A 27,382-nucleotide genomic window follows, 5' to 3' on the forward strand; every position below is an offset into this window, starting at 1 on the left:
TTGATATTGTGTGTTCATTCTGCATAGCTATATAGAAATATTTACAGACCTTTGCAAACCAAGAGAGAAAATGGCACCTTTGTTAAGGTGAAGCTTCAGAGGAGAGATTGGGGAAATAAAAAACCGGGAAGGAGGTCAAAGCCTCAGGTAGGTGGGTTCAGGGAGCCAGGCTACATGGTGAAATAAGAATGTGAAAATTTATCTTACTCAAACTAGTCTCAAAATACACACTTGCTATTGATCCTAGTACAAAACAGCAGAGAATCCACAATGTACACATAAATTGTGTTGATTCCCCTTGTCCTGTGCAAGCTTCTTTGTGGTAAAGGACAATTGCAGGGACCTTCCATCTCCTAGGCCATGTGACTTACATATGGAGCACACTGCTGGCTCCACCAGGCTGCTCATAATCTCGCTGGTGAGTCAAGACCTGTCCTGGAAGCCCAGCTCTGGGCCTGGACTGAGGCTCAATGGGCAGGTACTGAATGGGGAGCGAACAAAGGGGAGAATTCCCCCAGAATACATTTCCTTTATAAGTCAAGACCCCTTGGAGACTTAGAAAAACCCCATACGTGGCCTATAAATAAGGAAACTTGAAGCAGTTCTGAAAAGGGGACACCCTTTCCCAGCATCAGAACATAAGATCCTCAGAAGCAGAGCCTCAAGATCAAGCGAGGTGGAGGCAGACATATCCAGGGACCCGAAGGCCGGAGGCAGGCTCCAGGAGGCCTCACACTGACGCTGGGCACAAAGGTGCGCCTTGCTTCTTCTTCAGCCACGTGGGCCTGCCGACCCTCTCTTTCCCAGGACTCCTTATGGTCTGCTTCCCCAGGCTCTGGGCACTTAAGTCTCCTCTCAGTCCCAGGCACCTGCCCGGTGAGGGCCCAGGACAGTCTACCCCTTCTCTGACCTGGCCCCTCCCCTCCTAGTACTGGAATTGGTTTGGCTGAGGCCAGCTCAAGGGTGTTAGCCAGAGAAACCTGGGGCTCCTAGTGGAATTATCTCTAACCCAGGGGGCTGCAGACAACTTATCACTTCAGCAACTCTGAGCCCTGGGGCTGGAAGCCCTGGAGCAAAACCAGACTGACTGGGACAAGAACACTTGGGCTAAGTACCAACTCGCCCTCTGCTTCCCTCTCGGATGGGAAAAGTGGGCAGTTTGGCAGGGACAAGGGGGTGATTTATCAATGCTGGCAAGAAAATCCACTTTCTAGACCTGGAGGAGATGTTCAGGGGCCATGTTTCCTGCAGACAAGGCAATGGGCATTGGTTTTGCTTCCTTTTAATGTAAACAGAATACACAAACACATTAAAAACCTCAACATGACACAAGAATACACACAGATTTATATATAGATATTTACAAACCTTGCACACCAGGAAAAGAAAATGGCCCCTCCGATTAAGGGAAGCTTCTTCTCCTCCCCTAACCCTATCCAAAACCAAAGTGCTGAGGCAGCTGCAGGAGCCTCTGCAATTGCTTCTGGATGAAACCTAGCAAGAGGCTGGAATGACATCAGAAACCCCCAGAGCAAGGCCAAGATTCCGCTCTAATCCCAAGCCCTCCTTCTCTGGCAAGCTGACATGCCAAGGATTTGTGTCTCAGAAGAGGGAGCATGACCCCTGAAATTCAGACACGGTGCATTCCCAGCCCATTCCAGCCTTCGGTGGAATGACAAAGGAGCTGCAACCAACTATGCCCAAGAGAGGAGGGCAAGGAAGAGTGAAGGAAGAGAGGATCTCAGGCAGAGATGACCACTCCCGAGCAGGACCCTGGGAATCAAAGAGAAGCCAGATCCAGACTTGCTCACCAGCCCAGCACTGGCTCGGAAGGGCACAGTAGGGATGTGCTGCCACCTGCAGGAGGAAGGGAGCACTGCAGCAAGGAACCAGGACAGCCCCTGGGGTACCTGGAGATCACCCCTTCTTTCATTTTCAGCCTCCCACCCAGGAGCCTCACTGCAGCAGCTCTTCCCAGGAAATGGGCTTGGAGAAGACCTCCCTTTCTAACCAGAGGTCATAGTTCATCTGGAAGTCCTCAGGGAGGTCCACCCGCTGGCCCAGGACACTTTGTAGGCAGTTATCCACAGGAAGAAAGTCGGGGTTGCTGTGGGCCCGGTCATAGCGTCGGGCATTGAAGCGCTCAATGTTGGCACGGAGGGCACACTCCTCTGCCTGGAAGTCCCAAGGCCGGGCATCAAGATCTACGACAAAGCAGGAGGACATGTTATGTTGAGAGCCAAAGCCTTGTGGCAGCTCCCCTTGGGGTCACTGTGGCTCAGGACCATGCAGGCCTGGGCTTGGCCAGTTCAATGTCAACCAATAGCAGGAAACCTCCAAGCCCAACCCTCGGGAAGACTTACAGGACTTCTTTCCTAGGTACACAGGAAAAGTCAGTCAAAAGGGAAACGCCAGAGCTACGAAGAAAGAGGCTATACAGCAGTTCATGTGGATCTGCTGAAGGAAAGCCAGGAGTACAACATACTTCTCTGAAAGTCACATTCCCCCTGGTTCTCCCAGATAAAAGGAAGGAACCTGCAGATACCCCTGTTCGCTTATTCTCTCAAATCCCTGACCAGGTGCTGTGGGCCACCTTGCCTCTACAAATTCAGGGCGTTGGGAGTGCAGATGCAGTCACGTGGCCCTGGTGCCGTGGTCAGGAAGTCTAAGGGTGCGGCAGCATGCTTGGGGATACCAGGAAGACCCACTCTGCCAGGGAGGCCAAGGTGGGAGGGGAGGAACACGTACAGATACAGAGGGCTACAGGGAGGCACGCTGCCAAGAGAGGGAAACAAAGTCCAGGACAGGATGGCCAACATGCTCAGAGCCCCAGGTGTGATGGAAGCTGGGCTGAGAAAGTGGACAGATTACAGAGGACAGGGAGGGACCATGTGTGGGCCTTATGCGTTAAGAGTTTGGCTCTAATTCTTAGGGAAATCAGAAGTCAAAGAAGGATTATATTCAGAGAGATACCGCCACTGGATCTGGGTTTTATAAATATCACTAGGGCAAAGTCTGAGGCACTGATGAAGGGAAAGGAACTAGAGGCAGGGAAGCCATTAGGAGCTGCGAGAATTTCGGTGACCAGAACCAAGGCAGCTGCAGGGGTGAGAGGGGCGAGAGGCTGGAGAAAGTCTTGTGACAAGTCCTGGAGAAGGGAACAGGAGGCAGAGAGGAGCAGGGCTGACCACAGACACAGCCTGGTGGTCTCTCCAGGTCCCTCCTGGGCTTCCCATTCTGATGCTACAGAAGCAGGAGCTGGGCACTTCCAGGTTGCTCGGAGGGAGACTTACAAGCAGAGGGAGAGCCGTCGCCTTCCCCCATCCCTCCCCGGCCTCACCAGAGCCTCACCGTTGCCGTAGGCCCAGTCGTCGTTCAGCCGATGCCGCACCTTCTGGTAGATGGCAGACATGGTCTTCATGTTGCTCTTTCGCCACTGCCGTCCCAGGTACTTGGTCTGCACCTTGAGCAGCTTCAGCACATACAGCTGCATCATGGCCTGTTTCACTTTCAGGGCCCGCTTCAGGATGGGAGCTGACTTGAACACCACCAGCATCTGGAAAGGGGCACGAGGGAGGCTGTGTTGAGGGCAGAAATCAACCCACTGCTGTCCCTCCGGGTTACAGGTAGGGTGACCCACTGTCGTAGTCTTCCTCAGACTAAGAGTTTCTTGGGACATGTGACTTCCACTGAAGTCTCCTGGCTAAAACTAGGCAAGTCCCAGGCAAACCTGGATGGTTGGTCACCCGAGTTATGGGTCATTCTGGAATCTGAAGAAAGCTATGGATTCCATCACCCAAAGTATCCCTATGTGCAGGTACATAAAATTACAGGGGATTAGTGGGCCTCCCCACCTGAGGCATCCACAGACTCAGAGTTAAGATGTTTCTCAGAACCCTGGTTATGTTACCAGTGGAGATTAAGAGGCTATTCAAAATTCCTTCTATATTACACGTGAATTTGTGGCAGTGCTTGACTGCACCTCTTCTAGCTTCCAGTTCAACTCATCAAGGAACCAGGGGTCCACCTCAACATGTAAAGATGTGGCTCCAGGAGAGTTAGGTGAGGAGGATGAGGCTGCTCCAGCAGCCCTGGGAACCCCCTGCCCCATGCGAAGGGGACAGGACAGCGGGTGGCACTCTGCTTTAGCTACAAGACTCACGCCTGCTGGCTGTGCTGACTCACCATCGTCCTTGAATGCTTCCATTTTGTCAGCTTGTTCAAGATCCGAAGCAGATTAATACAAGAAAAGAGGTTTCTCCAGCAAAACTGGTTATTGTCACCTGCTTCCTGCAGGGAAAACCCAGGAACCATCGTCTCCTGCACAGCTGCAGGCGCCCCCAGTTTCCCAGGCCCTCCCATATATGATCTCAGCACTGCGGGTCACTCCACGTGGGCACCAGGAACTCTCTCCTCTCCTCAGCCCGGGGGCATGCCATCCCAGAAGCTGGCAGAGGGTAGGGGGTGCTCCCTAGAATCTTCCTGCAGGGAACATGGAGCATGACATTGGGGGCTCTGGCCTCAGCCCCCGCTACCTGGGGCACCCAGGCTCCCTCAGAGCTGTGGCCCCAGAGTTCCAGCGTGGGGAGAAGGAAACGACTTGACCAGGTGAGCTCTGGGTCAGCAGCCCCTGAAGACCACAGTCCTGACAAAATAATTTCTAAATCCAAACGTTCCTACAAGGTCCCCTTCCTGGTCCTCCTATGCAATGTCAGTGCTTCAAAAGCCAGGCACTCAACAGTGAGCTGACCTGTGAAGACACCTTTCCCCCGGGTGAGGGGGCAGGCTCTCCGGTCCAGCCCTTACTCAGAGGGAGCGCTGGGGCAGAGGCCAGCTACTTACCAGACTCTCGGCAGTTAGCTCTGGCAGCTCGTGCACCACACAGTGAGGGTAGTCCAGGACAGAGATGCTGCAGAGGGCAAGGGAACAAGGCACCCACCATGAGCAAGGGCTGGGGCCTGGCAGAACGGCTGCTGGCTCCTGGCTTTCCTCTCTGCTTGCCGAAGCAGAACAGCAATCTACCTTGTCTACACTACCCTGACAGGGAAACACCTGCTACGAGAGCACTCGTAAGACCCCTTTGTAGCCAGAGACAAGCTTGTAATCTTGTGAGGGGTGGAGAGAGCATGGTATCCCTCACAGCAATAAACCTGGGGCTGGGGGTCGATTTCTCAAGGCAATTAATTTACGCCAAACCCCTCCTGGAGACTGTGTCTGGCTAACAGCTCAGCTTGCGGTGTATCACAGTGACAAGCAGTCAGTGTCAAGCACAGCTGGCACCAGGTGACGGGGTGGGGTAAGAGCAGACAAGCCATCACTGCACATGGCCGAGCTCCTGGGAACAGCAGGCAGCCTCGCCAGGCTCCTCAAAAGAATGGGGGACACAGAAGGACTGAGGGCAGTACTAGAGCCCAGGATGAGAACCCTCCCACCCAGGCACAGACAGACTGAGCCCCCTGTCACCAGACTAGCCAGACTCAGGTTTGACAAACTGGCGTTTTCTACAGACCACGCCTCTTTCATCTCTGGGTCCTGACATCTGGCAGAGCACCAGCTTGCGGATGCTGACTGGGCTCAGTGGAAGAGGCCAGCTAGGAGCCCTGCCATCTGGCCATACCCACCCCTTCCTGATCCCTGGTCCTTATCACCTGTTCTTGGCAGTGATGTAGGACATAATGTTTTGATTGAAGAACTTTAGGATCAAAGGGATGCAGTTGGCAAACACCAGGTGCTGGGCCATGTACTCAAACTGAAAGCAACAGGAGAAAAAATAAGCATGTCCCTTATCCCAGGGACGGGGGAGCCTGCCGGGCTGCCGTCTATGGGGTCGCACAGAGTCGGACTGAAGAGACTTAGCAGCAGCAGCAGTTGGGATCTCACCCTTTCTGTCGTAATGAAAGGCCTCGCGTGGAGGACTGTTTATCTGCACATTCGCACAGAGTTCAGGGAGGTTTGAAGGCCAAGCCTCTGTTCTTTGGGGCCTGAAGAGCGGCACTGCCTAAGGCCCTGGCCCTGTGGACAGAAGGAAGGGGCTGTAGATACCTGATAGACGTGGTTCAGCTTGAAGTGCTTCAGCAACAGCAGCAGGACGGCAGAAATGGCCTTAACGATGACCTCTTTGTGGCGGTTCACATCCACTCCCAGCTTCATGCTCTGCAGCACTGTGGTGCTAGAAGCACAACCCTGGGTGAGCCCCCAGCATGTGCAGCACCTCCTGCCTGGCGCTCCCAGGAGACAGGACTCCTGAGCCTTCTCGGGGCAGAGCTCCCACCTAACCCTCCACCCTACGGACATCTCAGAGATTAGGCCTGGCTCCTCCCACCCACCTCCCAAGCAATCTAGCTCAGTACACCTGACTTCTTCCTTCTGATGCCCCAAACATATTCTTAGCCTATTTCCCTGCGTTTCCTCCAAAAATGAACTTCTCATCTCAAGATCTTCCTTAGGCTTCTGCCATCATACGTACTTGTGTTTCTCAGAGCATGTTCTGTTGGAATACCAGCATATTGAGATGGCTCTTGTTATGGGGAAAAGGGGTTTGGAGTCAGATACATTTAGGAAGCATTTACTTAAATCAGTTTCTTAATTTAGGAGTTAAGTTCTTAATTAAGGAGTTAACTATAAATCTTTGTAAGAGGAGATTTAATATTTGACTCTGGAATCCTTTTTCCAAGGACCATCAGATGCCCTGGCATTCTCTAACATCCCCTTTGGTGTTAGCCAACCCTCCTACTCCCTCACTGGCTGTCACCACTAGACTCAAGTGGCCAGCCCACCAGGGAGTTAGGCTCAGAGCTGGGCAGTCTTGGCAGGCAGGCAGGAGATCAGGTGCCCAGGTCATTCTCAAAGTAGAACGTGATCTGAGTTTGTACTCTCAGATCAAAAAGATGAGGTCGGGGCCCCAGGAAGGAAGAACCCCTAGAGATTTCACTATTACCCTGGGATGTTCAAAAATATTTTTCATGCCAGTTCACTGGTGAATATTAAAGAATCTACACCCAGCTCCAATGGCTGATTTTTGTGCAGAAGCTAAAACTGTATGTCCTGAACGTCCTAATCACATACCTTTCAAGGGAGCACTTGGGGAAATGTCAGACACAGCCCCATTCATTTAACAGAGGAGGAAGAGGAAGTGACTTCTCCAATTCACTCAGTTGCAGAGTCTACACTAGAATCCAGGCCAACTAGATGAAAGTGTCCCCACAAGCAGTAAAACTAATTATTTTACCCAGTACATTTTCTTTCGTCTAAACCAAGAATACGCTAAAGTTAATCTGCAGAGAAGCTGAGCTAATATAACAGCAGCAGCAGCAGCAGCAACAAAACAAAGGACCACCACCACCCAGCAAACACGTCCCCTTTCTGTACATCCTCAACACTCAAGACTTGATACTCACGGCATCTCCTCAGGCAGGACGTCAGCTAGGATGTTGATTGAGTCTGTTTTGGCCTTTGAGGTGGGAGCTGCAGCCAGCAGGATCTTCAGTAGCGCTATCTGGCAAGGAGCAGATATTCACACAGCATGGCTGAGAGGGCCCCAAGCAGCACAAACTCCTGAGAGGCGGTGCTTTTAGAGGTGCTTAGGGGGCAAAAGGAGGGGCTCAAGGACACCGGTGGGCATGCTCTCAAGGCCTGTTGTGGGGCAGTGACCCCATGGCAGGCAGAGCTCTCAGGAGACGCACACTCACCATGTACTGTGGCAGGCTGGGGAGCAAGCCTTGGTATAGAGTTTCTGCAGGGACCTGTTCAACTTCCTCTTCTCCCTTTCAACACAATGCATACAAGGGGCACTGATACAAAGCTTGGTCCTGACAATGCTCTCCTGAGCCAGTCTGCTAGCTGGCTGGAGGAGAATCTGTAAATATGGATGTAAACGACAATGCTAATGATGATCACAAACTTTTAATAACAAAATGTGCCAGGTACTTCACTTGTAAAGACACAATGAATCCTTACTACAACTCTATGAAGAAAGTACTATTGTTATTTCCATTTAACAGCCGAGGAAGGGAAAGCAGAAGGAGATAGAGTACCTTACCTAAGTCACCATCCACCAAGGAGTGGAGCTAGGATTGAGAGGTAGGTGGCGGGCCCAGAGTCTGTGCTCTTCCCCCTTCACCCGACATGCAGCAGCCCTGCAGCAGGAGCTAGACTGGGAGCTATGTGAGGGCAGGCCAGGATACTCTGCAGCCTAGGCCTAAGTACAGTGCTGGGAACGGCTGGGATCCTGTGAGCTGAGGAAGGCCCCCAACTCACCCCCGAGAGAGGAGAGCGAAGGTACTCCTCCTCCATCTGTGCCTGGACCTCTGCAATCGACGTGTACTTGTGCTGGAAAGAGAGGGAAAGAGACATTAGGGCAGACACCTCTCATCCTCTGGCCAAATGCCCACACCTGGGAAAGACCCCATGCAATTTTCTTCAAACATCATCTTCTCAAAGAGGGCTAAGTCACCACAGAGATCCTGAACTAAAACCCCAACCCAAAATATTTTTTCTAAGTGGGCACCTGTCTCTTAAAACCAGTATAAAGAAAACACAGAACAGGTTAGGGGGAAAAAGGCAAATTAAAGGAGAGAAGGGGACTTTCCGATAGCTACAGCTACAGGAGGAAACTTAAAAGCAGAATCAAGGACTCAAGTACACAGAATCAAGTACTCAAATACTCAAAAAGCCTAGCTGCATGAGGCCCACCTAGTACTACAAATTTTGACAATATATTTCAAACATATATGAACACACATATGCCAGATACAATCTTAGGGGACACACCTCTTCCTCATTGTGCTGTTTCCTCCCACTGGAGGGACACGTGTGTACCAAACACCCTGGTCTCTCCCCGTCGCCCCCCCAACTCACTCCTCCCCTTCCTGACTGGCCAGTATCAGAGGAGGAACAGGACAGTCTCGCTCAACCTCTTTCTCTTCTCTCTTAAGGAAAAAGAAAAGCCTGGGTACTCTTCTGCTCCTTGCCTAGGCTGAGCAGGGCTCCAGCCCTCTCTGGTCTGGGCAGGCGAGTCTGCCTAACTCTGGAAGAGAGGTGTCAGGACACCTCCTGCAGCTGTGCTCCCATATCACTCCATCGGCAACAAAGCTGGCATCTGAATCTCCATCTGCCTGCTCTTCTAACTCAACTCCCTGAACTTGGGCAAGGAAAACGGAGGCTATTTCCTAGGCCCCTTAAAACGCCAACTGTCAATTAATTTAATCTTTAATGGGTACCCCAGTAAGTACCCAATAAAAAACGCTCAGTTAAAATAAGTAAAACATATGAAAAAGTGTTTTTAAGGATATTGCCACTGTCCACCTATTCCTCCACCCCTGGTTCCTTCAGGCAGACAGAAGTCTAAAAAAGCTTCTCCCAATAGGCTGGTCTCACTTTACTCACTTGGGAGCAAACTAGGCTAAAAGCTTACGTGAAGCCACCTACCTGTTTCAGAGTCTTAATGCTTTCGTGGATTGGCCTGGGCAGCCCCACCACTGTGTTCGTGTCACTGGAGAAGAACAAAGGCCCTGTGTTAGGTCTGGGTCCTCAAACACCTGAGGCTGGGAGGGTGACCTTCCCACTACCTTTCTTTAAAAGGCACTCAGATCATACTCACCTGCCCAGAGTATAACCTATGAACTTGCTGCGGCTGGACTCGAGGAACATCTCAATGTCTTTCTCTCTGCCAAAGGAAAAGACTGTGGCTTTCTTACAAGTTATCTCAAGGCGTTATGGTTAATAAAACACAGAACGTCCAGAAATTGTGAAGCCAAAAGAAAAAGTCTCCCAAATTGTTTTTCTTCTTGAAAAAAAGGAAAGAACTGAAACCTTCAGACTATTTTAAGGTCCTTTACAATGCTGTTGGATCAATACTCTGAAAACATATTAAGTGTAACTAATTTACTCATAAAATCAAGGTGCTACATCAAACATAAAAGCGTACTTTATTCAAGCGTACTTGATGTTAATAACAAGTCCGTCAACAGAATTTCTCAGATATTTATGAAATTTCCAATTACAGCTGTAAATTACTCATTTTTTCATATGAGTCATATTGTTCTGTCTCAGACCATTAGGCTAGCTTTCATTTTCTGATGACTTGTTCTGTATTCCCATCACAGATCACTGAAAACTGGGGCTTTATTTAGATCAATAAAATGACTTCTATATCCTTTCCCATGTTCATCTGTTTCTTAAGTTGATGCCCTTTCAAACAGATCACATTTATAAGCATACAGGAACCTTCAAATCCATAGATTCACACACACGTGTCTCAAACATCTTAATTATGGTTCTGAAGAAATTCTTCCTTAATCTATAATTTTCAAATATACACAACCCCTGGGAGAGTGGAGATGGGTTTCCTTAAATGTCCTTGTTTTAATTTTTTCGTATTTCCTTTCACTAGTATCACGTCTAACCAAGAGCTAATCCATGTTACTGATTTGAGAGCCACGTAAGAGCCTCTTTGTACCAGGCCAGCACCCTGACCCCCCAGGGCCAGCACTGGGCACTTCAAGAGAGGCTCATCCCAAGGCCAAGGACATCCTGGCCTTGCACAGGACCTCATGTGACAACTCAGGCCAAATGCCAGGCCTGCGGGAATGGTGACTCTGGTTTCAGGAGTGAAGAGCGTTCAGGAGGGCTGAGACTCACCTGACCTTGGGAGCCCATGGGAGCCCCTTCGGGCAGGTCAGCCTGTCAGTCTGGGGGTGCTGTGCTGGGGGAGGCATGACCTCATCCCGCTCAAGGGGGAACGTCTCCCCCTCCAGACTGCTGTCGTCGTCGTTCTCCTCCTCCTCCTCTCGAGAGTCATCGGCCTTGTAGGGATCCCGCTCGTTGAAGGCATCCAAGTTGTCCTGCTTTATCAGTGCCTGAAAGCAGAGGGAAGGCAGGTCAGACAAGAGCCAACCAACGAACGAGAAAGGGGCATGGAGGCTGGAGAGGCAATTACATAGAAAGGTGGTAGGAAGAGAGCCAGGAGCAGTGGGAAAAACCTGAGCGCAAGTCATGGTCTTGGGCCCAAGTGACACATCAGCTCTTGCCCCAGAGTCCCTCAGAAGTGCCATGTCCTAAGTGCCCACTAGATCCCAGCCCCTGGGCTGGGGACAGTGTCCCTGCCCTGAAGGCATGCACACCGACTCGTTGATCAGAGGGGACCTGCAACAACCTAGGGCTCATCCAGGGACCATGCCACTGCACCTGTGCACCCTGAGAACCCTCAGGAGTCATGGGGACCTTGTCGCCCTCACCTTGTGCTCCCGACGGCCCCGTTTCTGCTGCTGCTCAATGAGGTCGGAGGCAGAGGCTGGGGGTGAGGCAGCCCTCATGTTGCGGATGACCTTGATGCTGTCCTCAGGCAGCGGGGGGAGCCCCAGGATGGCGCGCTTCTCGGCCTTCATGCTCTGCAGCTCCTCAAAGCCGCCCAGAGTGCACTGCATCAGACAGGTGTGGAGCCAGGTCAACATGTCCATAAGCCAGTCCCTGTCTGTGTCAGGCTCAAAAGCATCTGTGACACCATATCTTTACAAAGACCACACAACCTCCGAACAAGGGACTCGGCCCACCTCTAAGAAAAGCAAGTGACATCATCATGGGAGAGGGGAAAGGGGGTCAAGGAGGAGAGACACACAGGCTGACAAAGCCTGGTGCAGAAGCACACGTGGCTCTGTGTGGCCCACAGACTCATCAAGTAACAACAAAGCTGCCTGAAGAGCTTAACCCTTCAAGTTCCTAGAAAAGTAGGTGACACTCAAATGCTAGTCTTTCGAAGTTAAATTGGGAATACAATGCTGGATGCTCAAATTAAGAAAACAAAACACAAAAAAAACTTCATCTAAACATCCCCCTAGAAGTAAAACCCCAGTAGAGTTCAATGATTTTAGCCTGCTTCATTTCATTGTTTCTGAGCAATTCAACTGCTTTCCACTCTGGCTTCAATGAGGTTTCATAGGCAACCAACAGGCTTCTGGCCAAGGTGAAATGTGTAGACCACTCTAAAGGGGCCTAAACTCATTGAACTCTGGCTCCGCAGAGTTGGCCCATTATGGAAGATGGGAAGGTGAGGCCCAGGGAGAACAAGAGTACAGACTCCAGCTCCTCTGTCCTCCCAGCAAAAAGGGCTCCTGGTTTGGCATGGGTCTGGCTACTGAGCATGGCCCCCAAGCCAAGGGTAATGGCCACCTGCTTTCCTGGACCCAATCCTTCCCTAGCTAGAAAGAAAGTAAGCTTTTAGACCATACCCTGAGGCTAACGTAGGCTCAGGGCTCACCCTTTCTTCTTTCCAGTGACATCTGACTGAGGGGCCCCATTACACCAGCTTTAATCTTGCTTCGAATCATTTTACAAGCTCCAGGTTCAAGAGCAGCCTGTCTGGGGAGAAGGTGTTACATGGTTGCAGAAAACAGTTTCCAGAAACCAGGGAACCAACCACCTATTCTGATTCACACACCAAGTCCTCTTTGTCTGCTGTGAGCCCAAAGTAACACTTTTTTGTCCTTTCCTTTCAGGACCCTTCTTTCAGAGTTTTTTTTCAACTAAAGCAGTTAATGTATTCATATAATTCAATATCCAAAAGGATACACAGTCCTCCCCTGTCCCCTAGCACCTGAGTTCCCCTTCAAGGAAGTGCTCACCAACACTGTCTTCCAGAGCAGCAAGAGAACCTTTTTCATGGGGAAGTGAGGTGCATGGCCACTGCAAAATTTGGTCACCATCCCAAACAGCATGATGGCAAATGGCTCATTGTTGTACAGCGGGGAACCTGGGGGACACCAAGGTATCAGGACCATCGGCAGCAACAGGCTCCCAAAGCTCTCCAGCCTCCGTTCCCAGGAGGGCCTCCAGCCAGGGCCTCCAGAGTCCTACCCAGCTCAGCCCTGAAGGTCTGTCGCATCGTCCTCCACTCGGCCTTATCACCCTCACACTCCTGGTGAACGGTCTCCACAATCAGGTACATGATGTTAAGCAAGACCCTGGGAACAAGAGGCAGCTCCTAAGGGGGCAGGATGGGGGATCAAGGGAGCACCTTTGCTTCCTCACATCCCACCTGACATGAGAAAAGCCTGCACACAAAGGCTGGCTGGGGCAGGGGTGGAGGGAAGGGTGCAGGGACTGTAAGGTAGAAAAAACTGAAAACTCAGTCCCACAAAACACCTGTGATGTTTCCTTCTTTGTCCTTGGTGCTAAGGTTGGGACCAGACCTTCTACTCTGTATTTCTAGGGTATGAGTGCTTACTCAAAGCAGATGCTTTTAAATGGCTACTGAATGGATATCCAGACATGAGCAAGAATGGCGCAAAGCATTTACTACCCTAAGCTTCCTGGAATGAGAAAAACAGAGAAGCAGGAGTGAGCTGAGGAAGTGGGTGTTGGATCAGACAAAGTAGAGGATGGTCAAGATGAGAACAAGCAAGTGTTTACCCCGTGATGGAGGAGAACCAGTAGCAAGCAGGACGATGGCCAGGGACCCTAACTATAGTAGGGAACGCCACCAGCATCTAATCTGAAAACTTCCAAATTCACAAAAAGAGGTGGATTCTAATCCTCACAAAAATGGAAAGGTGATCTTGCTGTTTAGCAGCTGCTAAACTCTGGACACAGCCAGGAAACACCCTGATGTTGTCAGGACTAACCCCATGCAGATGGGCAAGCTGTGCATTGTACATGGCTGACCCAGGAGCCACATCACGTGCTTCATCCCAATACAAAAAGCCACTCCACCAAGCCTCTTCGCAGCAGCGTGGGCAGGAGGCCACACTTCTACTAAGTGGCTCCACCCTGGATTTCCTCTGGGGGTCTCATCCCAGGGCCCACCCAGGGAGCCCTCAGTAGGGCCTGCTCATCATACACCGAGCCCATCACATCTGCAATTAGCACATGCAGAAGAACAGCATACACAGCGAGGAAACCCAGAGTGCCCGCCCCTGCCTGCCCTGCCCTCCTTCTCTGGCTATTGGTCAGGGAGCCCGGGGTACTGCTCGCCTCACCTCAGGTCTGTGCTGTCAGCCAGAGAGATGGCTGGCTTCCTCACCGCACTGCTGCACGCAGCACTGTTGCTGTGGGAGAGACGTGAGAGTCAGTGCCTTCCCCCAGGCAGCAAGAGAAGTGGTTCCCCCAACAAGTGCTGCCCAACAAGGTGACAAAACCCTATGCGATGCACTTAGACTGCACAAGAGCCCGTAGGACCCAGCGGGCAAAAACTCAGGCCCTGAACCAGACTGCCAAGGTTGGAATCATGGCTCTAACACTGCCTAGCCACGTGCCCTTGGACACTCAATTTCTCCATGCCATAGTTTCCTCATCTGCAAAATGGGGACGGTAACAGCAGCTACATCATTAATGAATTAGTATGTATAGCGTCCTTAGAACAATGCCTGGGACATGCAAGCACCCAAGGAGTGCTTTTACTATTGATGATGTTTTCCTTAGATGAGCAACAGCTGGCCTGTCCACCAAACAAAGGACTAGTGGAGACAAAGGTTAGAGCAGGTGTTGTTTGAAACCATGTGTCAGCCTTGTGCCTGGTCTGCTCAGGGGAAACTCAAGGCAGTGTGAAGGTTCACAATGAGAGACTTTTATTTTTTTCTGGAGGAACACTGTAGGCCTGGGCAGGAGCTGCACTGTCTAATGAGCTCTTTGGTATTAGCGAGCTGCGGGGCCCCTCATTGGTCTTCGAAGTTTGGGTCAGCATCTCGCCTATTATTCAAACTGTCTGGTCAGAACAGAGCCCCATGCAGCCCATTTAACCCTCTCAAAACTGCTTAGTTCTGCAAGCTCTGCCCCTCTGCCCCCTTCCCCTACTTAAGCTCCTCAGAAGAACTCACTCTATTTCCATGTTCAGAAGCTCCACCAGAGCGTTGAAGGTGCCCACCTCCAAGAGCAGAAAGGTGTTGTAGCGCATCCAGGACTGAACCTCGGCCTCTGAGCTGCACTCCCCAAAGGTGCCTGCAGACACAGGGCACGGCTCGTTGAGCCCCTCCCCTCATCTGATGGGGCAGCGGACACAGGGCACGGCTCGCTGCGCCCCTGCCCACATCTGACGGGGCAGCGGACACAGGGCACGGCTCGCTGCGCCCCTGCCCGCATCTGACCGGGCAGCGGACACAGGGCACGGCTCGCTGCGCCCCTCCCCGCATCTAACTGGGCAGCATCACTGAAGCGGGTGTCAGGGGTCCCTGGGTGTCCACTTAGTACCTTGGGCAACATAGAGAATCGCCCGAGCCACCCTGAGCCTCTTCTCCCTGGCAGTGACCTCCAAGCCATCCAGGAGCCTCATGGCGTGGGTGCGGTGCTGGTTGGTGTCCAGCTCAGTCCACTTCTTATCTGTCACTGCCAGAAGAGAGACTGCTTAGATTGGAGCCCAGAAAAATCCTCCCAATGGAACAGACACCATGTTAACCCATCAAATTCAGGACTGCCACAGGACCAGTGCTCAGAAAGATAAATTACTCCTTATATAAAGGAGGAGGTCACACCACTGCCCCATGAATTTGAAGTGTGGTTGAAATACTGCTATTTTGGGTGCAATTTTAATTACATAAAGTTCCCCCCATGATACACACTTCTGAAAAGCCCCCACCAGAGTACCTGCAAGCCCACCCTACATGTCACATCTGGCCTTGAAAAACCACGGTTCAGCAGGCTTCTCTGGCCACTCCAGGATGACTGAGGTCATTCAGATGACTAAGAGAAACCTGTAGCTCTCAGGATGCAGGGTGAAAGGAGCCAAGAAGCAGGGGAATCGTCTCACCGTGCATCCGAAAGTCCTCCTCAAAGCATTTTCGATTCATCAGGAATTCTGGTCCTTCCGTGTAGCTATAGAGCTCTGTCAAGAAAAAAGGTCATTATCTCCATGTCCATGTCCCATAGTAGGGCCACAAGTAGCAGAGAAGGTAAGGTGTTTGCTTCCAGGTCCAACTCTGTCCCTGAGTCATAGTGACTCCTGGTCGAGGCTATCTAATTACTAAGGGGGTCTCAGTGCTCTAACGTGCACAACAGAATGCTGACTACCCCTGCAGCCAATAACCAGATGCCAGCTCAGCATAAAGCCTGGCATTTCCAGTCCAATGCGCACTGATCCCGCCATGCCATGCCAAAGGCTGACTGCCACTGTGAACATGTCTCTCTCAAGTGGCGTGAGAACAGGGCCTGTACTATGGAGGCTTGAGAAGCAGCTCAGGCTGATCTCATACTACATATGAGCAGCAGTGGCAACAACAGATGGGCACAGAGACAGACCCACTCACGGGCATTCCTCAGGACTCCTTGTTCGAGGAGAGACCACTGTCAGGGGGATTGTGTATGGCCAAAGAACATCAATGTCCACAGTGGGACTGGGCCACAGCCAATTGAGCTGATCATGTGGAGATGTTTCATAAAAGTAAAGGACAAGTCAAAGTTATGAGACACGAAGGGCTTGAATCTACTAAGTTTCATATATACATATCATTACTAGTACTAACTAGGAGATAAAATGAACTCCAAAATGACACTCACTCTCAATTTTATTAAAGACCAAGTAACAGAAGGCCTCTGCCTTACCTGAGAGTTCTGCAGCCCACTTGTCTGTGTCAGCATACTCAAACTCCAGGTCTGGAGACTCAGAATAGCCCTGTTGAGAAAAGGAGAGTTACGTAAAAGATCACCATGAGTGTTTTCCAAAGAACAAACACACATGCTTCCAGAGACTCCACTGTGTTACAGCACATTGCTGCCTTCACTGTTCTGACGTTTTCTCAATGTTTTGTCTTCCGGGTTAGTTCGGCTCTCCCTACCAAGCCCTCTCAGAGTCCCTTGCACTACTCCTTCACGGCACTTATCATAACCCATAATTATACATGCTCCTGTGCATCTGTTTAGTGTCCATTCTTCTCACCAATGATTTCACAATGCTCGGCACAGTACTTGGCATGAATGACTGAATGAAGAGCGTATACTCAAATAAAAACTTGTTGGATGAACAAACACTAAAGCTTCCATGTGTTCCATGCAGTGAAATGATCATTCCACATGGTACTAAGACTTTAGAAGCCTTGTTTCTTTCTGGCTAGTGGGCTATCAACAGCTCAGTACAAAGTAAGTATTGACACCCTCAGTCTTCCTGCCTTTCTCTCAAATTTCAGCAAGAACTGATAGAGAAGGCAGCAGCTGAACAGAAATGGTTTCCCTCCCACACATAGGAGAGATTATGGCAAGAATCTTTTTACTGCTGGAAATATGTGAGTACTGAGAACACACCATCTGGGAAGCCTTGTTCTGGGAAGAGAGAAGAGGTGAAGAAAAAGGTAGTCCTCAGCTTAATTACAATCTACTTGGGAAGACAATGACCACCCACAAAATGACATAACATACCCTCAAACATGAGTAACATAAATAACTCTACTTCTTATTCAGAGGCAACAGGCTGCACAGTTTCATAAGTTCCCGAGCTTCAGTTTCCTCATTTATGTAATGAGGATGACAAAAATCTATCTTAAAGGTTTTTTAAGGACTAATTAAAACGATGTAGCACACAGTGGCTCTCATCAAATACCTGCCTCCCTGTTCTGCAGGCCTGCCTCGGGCTCCCAGCCTACTGATTTCAGCTTTGACTCAAAAGAGAGCTGTATCAGTTATTTCTAAGAAAATAGATTTTGACAGGTCTCTCAGCTTAAATGTATTCACTGAATGACCTTCCATGTGTTGAATCCTTATAGAAATTAAAAGGGTAGAAAGTACATTTAATGGAAACAGGAAAATTGTTAACTATTTAACAACTATGATGCCTCTGATGATGAAACTGGATTCATCCCTACCACTTCTAAAATCCTCCATACTTGAAAAATTATTAAGAAGTCACCGCTGATGTGCAATCAGCCCATCATGCAAGGGCTACCAAAAGGTCGGTTTCATTGCTTTTTCAAATAATTCACTTCAAGCTCAAAGTGTATTTGACTGGAACTTGTCAAATTCCGATGTTTGACCAGCGGTTTGTTCTTACCAACAAAACCAAGAGCTTGAGAGGTACTGATTTCAGGTGTCTAAAGATAGCATCATCACTCAGGTATGACCTGATACATTATATCTGGAAAAGAAAAAATGCCCTCTCATTAATAAGCATCTGACTGTTAATCAGCCTCAGGGTTGTCTCAGGTGAAAGAAATTTCCTAGTAAGTGCTCTGGGAACATGCTGATTAAGAAGCCCTAAAACGCTGCTACGTCTGTGTCTTCATTCATGAATTCTACAATGGAATGCAGTGGGAGTAATTCTTTAACTCGGGGTGAGGTGACTAGTCAGCTCCAGACTACGGTGTCTCCGGAATGGGAGGAACAGCCCACTAAACGAGAGAAGAGAGATGTTGAGCCTCAACGCCTGTTTGTTTCTGATCTTTAACAGTTCAGCATCGGGTGGACTGGGCACACCAACCACCGTAACCGCGGCCTGGATCCGCAGTGGCTCAGCTCAGAGCAGAACCAGACTGCTCCCCTTTCCAGCCATCGCGACCTACAGGCGCGTAGTATTGATACCATTAGTGCTAATTAATTAGCTCAGTCCTTCTCGAAGGTGCCTTCCCAACCCTCGCCAGTCCCTTCCCAGCCCACACACGCCCGCCACCTTGCGCCGCGGAACTCACAGGACCAGAAGCTGGAGATGATTAGGGGGTTTGGGGCGTAGCCGCCCCGCCCTCTAGAGCGCACGCAGGTCACTGACTCTTCACCCGAGAAATGGGGCAGGGGGCGGACTTCCCAGGGGCTGGGGCCCGGAGGCCGCACCTACAGCCCGGGCCTCAGAAAAGCCGAGACGGGCTCCGGGAGGTTCTCCCGGTCGGCAGAGCTCGGGGCGGGGACCCCAGCTTCACGCCTCTGACTCCCGGGGATGCCAGCCTTGCTTCCTGCTCCTTTCGCTGTAAATGACAACTCCCCTGCCGAACCCTCCAGGAAACCCAGCCTGGACCCGAAAGTGGCCCCGAAGTGGGGCCGGGGTCCACCGCCGCCGCCCGCCTGGTGCTAGCCTCGCCCCCCGAAGCTCCTGACCTCCGAGTCTTTTCGCTGGTTGCGGTTGAACTCTCGGGCTTTGCCACCAGGCAGGAGACCTCCGGCGGTCCGCGGTGCCCCAGGTGGAGGCTGCGGGGTTGCAGGCGGCGGAGGTGGCGGCGGCTGAGGCTGCTTGTTGTTCATGATCAGCGGGCCGGGAGTGCCGGCTGCCGGCTCCATCTTGGCGGCTCCACACCCCCAGCTCAATTCACTGACTATGGCTGTGATGCAACTCTCGCGTGTTTTCCCCCCGGAACGCGCCCTGGTCGCCATATTAAGTGTGGCGGCAAGTGCCAGCGCCATCTTGACTGCCCAACACCTCGCGAGATTTTCTGTTTGTGAAAATCTTACCTTTCTTGTAATTTCTGTTTCGGTTCCAGTTTAGAGATCGCAGCTTTACCTGCAAAGCCTCGCTTAGCCCCTCAGCCAGTTTAGTGGAACCCCTCTCTTTCCTTTAACATCGCTTTGCACTTGTTACTTTCACAGATCTGTCCAAAGCTTGCGGGATATTGTAGAGAACAAAATGGACACGATCCCAGCCTTCATGGAGATTACCTTCACGTGGGGGAGATGTGGGAAAGGAATGAGTAAATCAATGAAACAATTACAGTTATGACATTCTTTTAATCATTCATTCAACAAACTTTTAATGAATGTCTCCTAGACTAAAGGCAGTGCAAGAGAATGGGGAACAAAATCAAGTTCCTACACTAATGAAAAAAGTGAAATGATCTGTAACATAGAGCCTGTGGGTGAGCCAGACAATGCTCTCACAGATAAGTGCTGAGAAGAAACGAAAGCAAGTGTAAGGCATTGGGAGGCGACAGTGGTCGGGGTACAGCTGGGCTATGTTAGGCAGGCTGCTTAGGAAAGGAGGGGCTGAGAGTGATTTTGAATGAGTTCTGAAAGAAGTGAGGGAGAGCCATGCCAATATCCATGGAGGTAACATAGAGGGACCAGCTAACTGCAGAGCCTCCTAGGTGGCTCGGCAGGAACTGAGCGAGCCAGGAGAACAGAAGGAGATGAGGGCCATGTAAATGCAGGGGCCAGATAAATATAGGGCCTAGAAAAGCATAGAAAGTAGCCTGGATTTTATTTTAAGTAAAATGGAAAACCATCAGAAAGTGTTGACCTGCTGCTGCTTTTGGAGAAAGGATTGGGGTGTTGCAAGAGTAGGTGAGGGTGGACAGGTTCAGAGACTATATAGATGGAAATGATGGTGTCTTACGCCAGGTTGGAACATTGGGTTGATGTGGTATTTCTGTATTGTGTAGGTAGATTTGCTGAAAGACTGGAATCCTATCAGCAGGATAGGAAGGAATAAAGGATGAGTCCTAAATTTTTGGCTTGAGCAGCTAGGTGGGTGGTTGTATTGCTTATTAAAATAGAGAAGTCAGAGGAAAATAGGTTTGGAGGAAGATCAAGATGTCTGTTTTGGACATGTCATGTTTGAGATACCCATTTGACATCTTAGAGGTGATGTGTAGTAATTACCTGATACTGTGTTGTGAAATCCTTAAAAGCATTTTATTTATCCTTGTTTCTCCAGAACTACATTTTGGCTGCTCAGTTCTTGGAAAGTCATTGTGATGCAACTCTTGTATGATTTCTGCCAAGGTTCCACCTGGTAGTTGCTTTAAAAGTCTTTGTTGCAAAATAATGAATAAATCCCAAGCTGCTATGTTGGTACTTCCTCCTACCTATGTTCCTGTCCTTTTTCTGTTCCTTCTCAAATCCAGTAATATATTTTATAAATTAGCATTTCATCCAAGCTGAGCTGGTTCAAGCTGATAGGAAAAACTAAGGAATTTGCAGGAAAAGGACCAAGGCTGAGAGAATTCTTAGGTAATACCAGCAAACCCCGCACAACCAAACACGTGACATCTAGTTTCAGTGACCACAGTTTGGTCATGTTCTAAGACTGACCAAAAGCTTAGAAGCTTTGATCAAGTTCCTAGACTTATTACCACAAGTTGTATCACCTGGGGAAAAATTTAGACCTTTAAACAGTACACTATTTCAGCTACATTCAGAATAAGGGATATTTTGATTTAGTAATTCCACTTAAAATTTTGTTTGATTATTTTTGGCTGTTGGCTGCACGGGGTCCTTGTAGCACAGGGGCTTCTCTAGTTTTGGCGCAAGGGCTCAGTAGTTGTGGCATGCTGTTACACCCCATCATATGGGATCTTAGTTTCCCAACCAGGGATTGAACCTCCATCTCCTGAACTGGAAGATGGATGCTTAACCATTGGACCACCAGGAAAGTCCCAGTAATTCCACATTTAGTGATAAGTTCTAAGGAGATAAAACTTTAGACAAAAGTATTGTGTGATGATTTTCCAGGCAGTAATATTTTCAATAGTGTAAAGTTGGTACAACCTAATTTGAAAAACAGTCAATAAGAAAACAGCTAAGTAAGTAATGGGGCAAGCAAAAGACTGAATATGGAGAAGTCATTATTTATGTTTAATATTAAGAATTTTTGGTGGCATAGGAAAATACTTACGATATAATTGAATGTACAGTTGGTTCTCATTGTGCTTGTGTTTGTGTGTGTGTATAGAAAAAAAGACTGGAAGGAAATACACAAAATTGTAGTAGGTTTAATTTCTAGATGGTAGAAACAACATTATTTTCATTTCCTTCTTTATACTTTTCTGTGTTTTTGAAAATTTTATTATTAAGGTGCTATTTTTTGAGGTATAATTTATGTACAATAAACCACATATGTTTGACATATATAATTTGATGTTTTGACATATGCATAAACACATAAAATCATGACCATATTCAGGACAAGAACTTCCCTAGTGGTCCAGTGGTTAAGAATCTGGGGGAGATGGGTTCAGATCCCTGGTCTGAGAAGATCCCATATGCTGCAGGGGAATTAAGCCTGTGCACCAAAGCTACTGAATCCCACATGCCCTAGAGCCATGCTCCACAGCAAAGAGAAGCCACCACAAAGAGAACTCTGAACACCAAAACTAGAGAGCAGCCTCTGGTCACCACAGTTAAAGACAGCACAGCAACAAAGACCCAGTGCAGCCAAAGAGCAAAAAAAGTTCTAAAAAGATAAATCTATCACCCCCAGAAATTTTCTTGGTAATCCTCTCTCCTACTCGTTCCTGTGTCCCTCTCCCATTCCAGTTAACCACTGTTAAGTTTTCTGACACTACCGATTAGTTTGCGTTTTCTACAGTTTTACAATAACAGAATCATACCATATGCATTCTTTTTTGTCTGGATTCTTTCACTCAACATAATTATTTTGAAATTCATTCATCTTGTTGCCTGATATCAATAGTACATAAATAGTATTCCATTGTTTATCCAATCACCTGTCGATAAATATATGGGTTGTTTCCAGTTTTTCTTGCTTGTTTAAACTCAATATTGAGAAGTAACATGCCTTTAAAAAAAAAAAAAAAGAATTGTCCCAGGTTGTGTGGAAATATTTCCTGAATGAAAGCAGGGTCTCCAAGCTGTGATTAACACAAGAATTCTAAATTGGAGAGCTACTTAAATTAGTACCACTTTTGAGTTCCAGAGAGTACTCACTCCACCCTGGGAAAAACTCCTTGAACTGTAGTCCATGTGGCATTTGGTAGGAGGAGGAATCTCCGGTGCGAAGGAGCTGAAGTGGAGCTGGTGAACTCCCCCTCCCTCACTGGCTAAGACACTTTCAGAGAAGCACAATTCAGTCAGTAGAGGGTAGAAGTTGCAGAAGTGCCTTGATGAATTTCCAATCTTCTTTCCGCACCTACAAAATGAGGATAATACCACCTCTCTCTGAGGCTATGGATCAAATGAGCTAATTTATGGGAAACCTTTTTTAAAAATAATAAATCATTGTTTTCAAAAGAGAATTATTTTTATTACCAAGAGGTGATGCCTATGATGAGAAGGCCTTTCCTTTACCAGAAGCGGTCATGGTTCAAGAAACCAGAGGAAATGAAATTTCAGGTGTGAGCTATTATAGCATTGTAGGTACTGTAAAAACATAGTAGTTGTTCCAGCTGGGCTCTGTAGAAGGAAATTGGCACATACTGTGTGTCTATAGAGGAGAAGGAAATGGCAACCCATTCCGGTATTCTTGCCTGGGAAATCCCATAGATAGAGGGGCCTGGTGGGCTATGGTCCATGGGGTTCCAAAGAGTTGACATGACTCAATGATTAAATCGGAGAAGGAAATGGCAACCCACTCCAGTATTCTTGCCTGGAGAATCCCAGGGACAGAGGAGCCTGGTGGACTGCTGTCTATGGGGTCACACAGAGTCGGACACGACTGAAGCGACTTAGCAGCAGCAGCAGCAGTGTGTCTATAAGGTGTCAGATACTGGGCAAGGTGCTTCACATTCATACATCTATGAACTACCAGCAGCCAGCTTTCCTGGCAGTAGAAGAATAAGAGCTGCAGTCCTGGAGGGGGATTTTGAGCAGTGCATCAGCATCACAGTATCCAGGATACACCACACATTAGTTTCTAGTTCTGTGTAGCAAATTACTCTAACAGAGGATTAAGACAAGTGTGGAGTCCTATCCCAAGGCCACAGGTGCGAGGCTTTGTGCCAAAGACTTAGATATGGAGCCCAGAACCAAGGTCACCTCTGAAAATGACTAATCCCCTTTGTAACCATTGCCAAAAGCCCCCCTCATCATCACCAGCCAGCTTCTTGACCCATTAGTCAAAAACACCCACCCCAGTACTCACCCTATATAGCACCCTAACGAATCATCCAATGCCACCCTTCCAGCAGGAATTTTCTCTTGAGGCTATGAAAATTGGCTACTAGCCCACGAAAAACATCAGCTCTCCCTCGAGCTAGCCCATTGCTGTAACAGCATCACCCACTCTAATAAACTCTATTCTCCTCTCATTCTGCCTTGTGTCTGGAAATTCTTTTCCAACCTGTGTTCAGACTGCCACAACAAACAACTTTCCTGGTGGTCCAGTGGTTTCAGTCTGCCTTCCAATTCAGGGGATGCGGGTTCAATGATCTCTGGTCAGGGAACTGAGATCCTATATGCCAAGGGGCAACTAAGCCCACAAGCTGCAACTACTAAGCCCATGCACTGCAACTAAGACCTGATGCAGCCAACAAAAACACAGCAGACAACAGCAGCAACAAACCCATTTATTATCTCATAGTTTCTATGGGTCAAGAGTCTGGGGATGGCTTAGCCGGGTGCCTCCAGCTCAAGGTTGTTATTCTTGACATTTGTTAAAATGTAAAGACTTTATTCAGGACAACCATGATAGGTGTCAATGCTACTGTAATAGGCAAGAGAGGCTGGGTTCAACTCCAAGTATGACAAAGACAGCTGGGAATTTGTAGCCAACAAGTGGAATGAAGGGGTCAGTGGGAGAAAAGTTACTCAGAGGAGACATCAAGGGTAGGAGAATTCTTGCTAAGTTAATTGAATAGAATTCTTGCTGAAGACAGGCTAGGGTGATCAGATAGCATGGGTACGGGATGGGGAATATGATCAGATAGCAAGGGTGAAGGAATTCTTGCTAATGTGACCTAGCTGGATCCTTGTTACAACTGAGCTATGCAAGATGGGGCCAAGGTCAAGGCCTAGTCAAGAAGAAAGGTCGGAGGACCCTGACTAGAGTTTGGTCAAGTGGAGATTCTTTGTCAAGGTCTCTCCTGAAGTTATAGTCAAGCTATTGACCAAGGTTGTGGTCTTTTCTGGAGGCTTGATTTGGGGAGGGGAGACCCTGATGCTGGCAAAGATTGAAGGCAGGAGAAGGGGATGACAGAGGATGAGTTGGTTGGAAGGCATCACCGACTCAATGGACATGAGTTTGAGTAAGCTCTGGGAGTTGGTGTTGGACAGGGAGGCCTGGCGTGCTGCAGTCCATGGGGCTGCAGAGTCGGACACGACTGAGCAACTGAACTGGTCTATGGAATGCTGCTCCACATCCCCATAACAGTTATAACATAAATTATATATTTGTGTATTTCCTAAAAATTTGAAATATTCTCAATTTTAAAACACAGGAGTTTCAGAGAAGGAATTGTGAACCTATTATCCTTTGTTGGCCGGAGACCCTGTGCAACAACCAGACAATGTGAGAAAATTCGCCATCTGGTGGTTGCAGTGGAGAACAAACAAAAACAATAAAACAAAATAAACAAAATACCATTATTAAAAGTTCCAATTGTGTAACTTCCAATACTGCATATATACAAAAGATTGCAACTTAAAATTGATTACTAAGTTTAAATTGATTACACACTCTATATTGGAGTCACAAAATTTTTAATAATTTTAAAATTGTTAATTTATCTTTCAGCCATGTGGTTATGTGGGATCTTAGTTCCCCTACCAGGGATCAAACCCCTGCTCCCTTGCATTGGGAGTGCAGTCTTAACCATTGGATAGCCAGTGAAATCCCTTAAAATATTTTAAAATTGCTTTATTGGTTTGCTGAGACTTCCTGATCCCAGATTCTTTACCGTCTGCACCACCAGGGAAGAAAAAAGCAGTTAATCCATGGTGCCTCAGTGGTAAAGAATCAGCCTGCCAATGCAGGAGACAGGGGTTCAATCCCTGGGTCAGAAAGATTCCCTGGAGAAGGAAATGCCAACCTATTCCAGTATTCTTGCCTGGAGAATCCCATGGACGGAGAAGCCTGGTGGGCTACAGTCCATAGGGTCACAAAGAATGACAACGACTGAAGCAACTTAGCATGCATGCACTTAGACTAGAATACTCTTTGATATTTTCTTTAAGAATGTCATGTATATTTAAATGTGTGTATTCTTTTTTAATTGGAGAATTGCTTTACAATATGGTGTTGATTTCTCCCATACATCTACATAAATCGCCTATAGGTATATGTTTATGTTCCCTCCCTCTTGAACCTCCTTCCCACCTCCCACACCATCCTGCCCCTCTAGGTTGTCATAGAACACTGGATTTGAGCTCTCTGCATCATACAGCAAATTTCCACTGGCTATCTAATTTTACATATGGTAATGTAGATGTTTTAATGCTATTTTCTGATGCTTTCATTCTCTTTTTCTGCTATCACAGAGACTTCCTCTTCTTACCTAATAGAACGCAAGTCAAATGCCTTCAGGGAGCTTCCCAGGTGGTGCTAGTGGTAAAAAACTTGCTTGCCAATGCAGGAGACGTAAGAGATGCAAGTTCGACTCCTGGGTCAGGAAGAGCCCCTGGAGGAGGGCATGGCAATCCTCTCCAGTATTCTTGTCTGGAAAATCCCACGCACTGAGGAGCTGGTGGGCTACAGTCCAGAGGATCATAGAGAGTCGGACATGACTGAAGCGACTTAGCAGAAGCAGTAAATGCCTTCAGACACATCTTTCCCTTTATCCCTAACATAACCTTTATGCCTAGGGTCAGCAAAGTTTTCACATTGAGGACTATTTCGGACTTGGTGGGCCATTTGGTTGTGCCTCTTCAACTCTGCCATTGTGAATGAAAGTAGTCACAGACATTACATAAACTAATGAGTGTGGTTTGTGTTCAAAACGTCATTTATGGACCCTGAAATTTGAACCCCGCCAGGACTGTCTGACGGAGAAGGCAATGGCACCCCACTCCAGTATTCTTGCCTGGAGAATCCCATGGATGGAGGAGCCTGTTGGGCTGCCGTCTATGGGGTCGCACAGAGTGGGACATGACTGATGCGACTTAGCAGCAGCAGCAGGACTGTCTGAATCAGAACTAGATTCTGAAGAACTACCATCTTCTGAGACACTAGTATGTATACTGCTCGGACAATCAGAGAAAGAAACTGCATAAAATTCACTGAAAAATTCTTCACTCAAAAAGTTCATGATGCCTCACTTTTGAAATTTTTACAATAATTTTGTGTTAATAATAAACACAAGGTTGGAACAAAAACCTAACAAAGCAAATTGTGAATAATAATGACAATTGTTAAGTTGTATAATGAACCCTTGATCAATTTCAAGCTCTAACAACTTTGCATGGTTAATTGTTTCACTCTCTAAAAACGTATTGATGTCGTCTCTGACCAATAACATTCAGGTAACAAAAGGCATATTAATATGTCTCTGGTCAATAATGTGTTAAGAAGCATTTTACAGAAAAGTGCTCTGAAATTACTTATATATTTCATTCTTTATTATTAAACTGATTCATTTATATCAGTACAGTTATAGTTTCCTCTTCTGTTCAGTGCTTTATAAACCATTACTTGGATGCTCAGATTTTTCCAGATTTGCCCAGTGTAAGTCCCTTAAAGATCGTTTTCTGTGTCCTTTTGACATGCAATCATTTTTTGAGTACTTTCTTGCTTTCCTGCTCTTCATGTACTTCTGCACAGCCATAGAATCAGCCATTTCTCCAGAGTCCTCACTCCTTTAAGTGGAGAATGTAGAGCTTG

At 48.1% G+C, this 27,382-nt stretch overlaps 1 protein-coding gene across 1 annotated transcript; it reads right to left on the reverse strand.

Moving 5' to 3' along the window:
• Positions 1–1,266: 1,266 nt before the first annotated feature.
• STRIP1 (striatin interacting protein 1) lies at positions 1,267–19,906 on the reverse strand. The gene is made up of 21 exons (XM_040232095.1): positions 18,997–19,906; positions 16,525–16,594; positions 15,734–15,808; positions 15,178–15,312; positions 14,808–14,928; positions 13,971–14,039; positions 12,850–12,956; positions 12,618–12,745; positions 11,235–11,417; positions 10,639–10,856; positions 9,599–9,664; positions 9,427–9,490; positions 8,257–8,328; positions 7,689–7,763; positions 7,398–7,495; positions 6,043–6,169; positions 5,649–5,749; positions 4,843–4,909; positions 4,186–4,290; positions 3,352–3,556; positions 1,267–2,204 (listed from the first exon to the last, which is right to left on the reverse strand). The coding sequence occupies exons 1-21, from the start codon at positions 19,297–19,299 to the stop codon at positions 1,957–1,959; spliced, it is 2,637 nt and encodes an 878-aa protein (XP_040088029.1). The 5' UTR covers positions 19,300–19,906; the 3' UTR covers positions 1,267–1,956.
• Between the last annotated feature and the right edge of the window lie 7,476 nt (positions 19,907–27,382).

The sequence above is a fragment of the Oryx dammah genome, unplaced genomic scaffold (genome assembly GCF_014754425.2).
Source record: "Oryx dammah isolate SB20612 unplaced genomic scaffold, SCBI_Odam_1.1 HiC_scaffold_28, whole genome shotgun sequence".
In the NCBI taxonomy this organism is placed as follows: Eukaryota; Metazoa; Chordata; class Mammalia; order Artiodactyla; family Bovidae; genus Oryx; species Oryx dammah.

Coding starts and splice junctions, on each gene's coding strand:
- STRIP1 (XM_040232095.1), bottom strand. CDS start 19,299: ATGGCGCTGGCACTTGCCGCCACACTTAATATGGCGACCAGGGCGCGT. Junction 14,040..14,807: donor CTTCTGAACATGGAAATAGA/GTGAGTTCTTCT, acceptor TCTCTCCCACAG/CAACAGTGCTGCGTGCAGCA. Junction 9,665..10,638: donor CCATGGGCTCCCAAGGTCAG/GTGAGTCTCAGC, acceptor TTCCTTTGGCAG/AGAGAAAGACATTGAGATGT.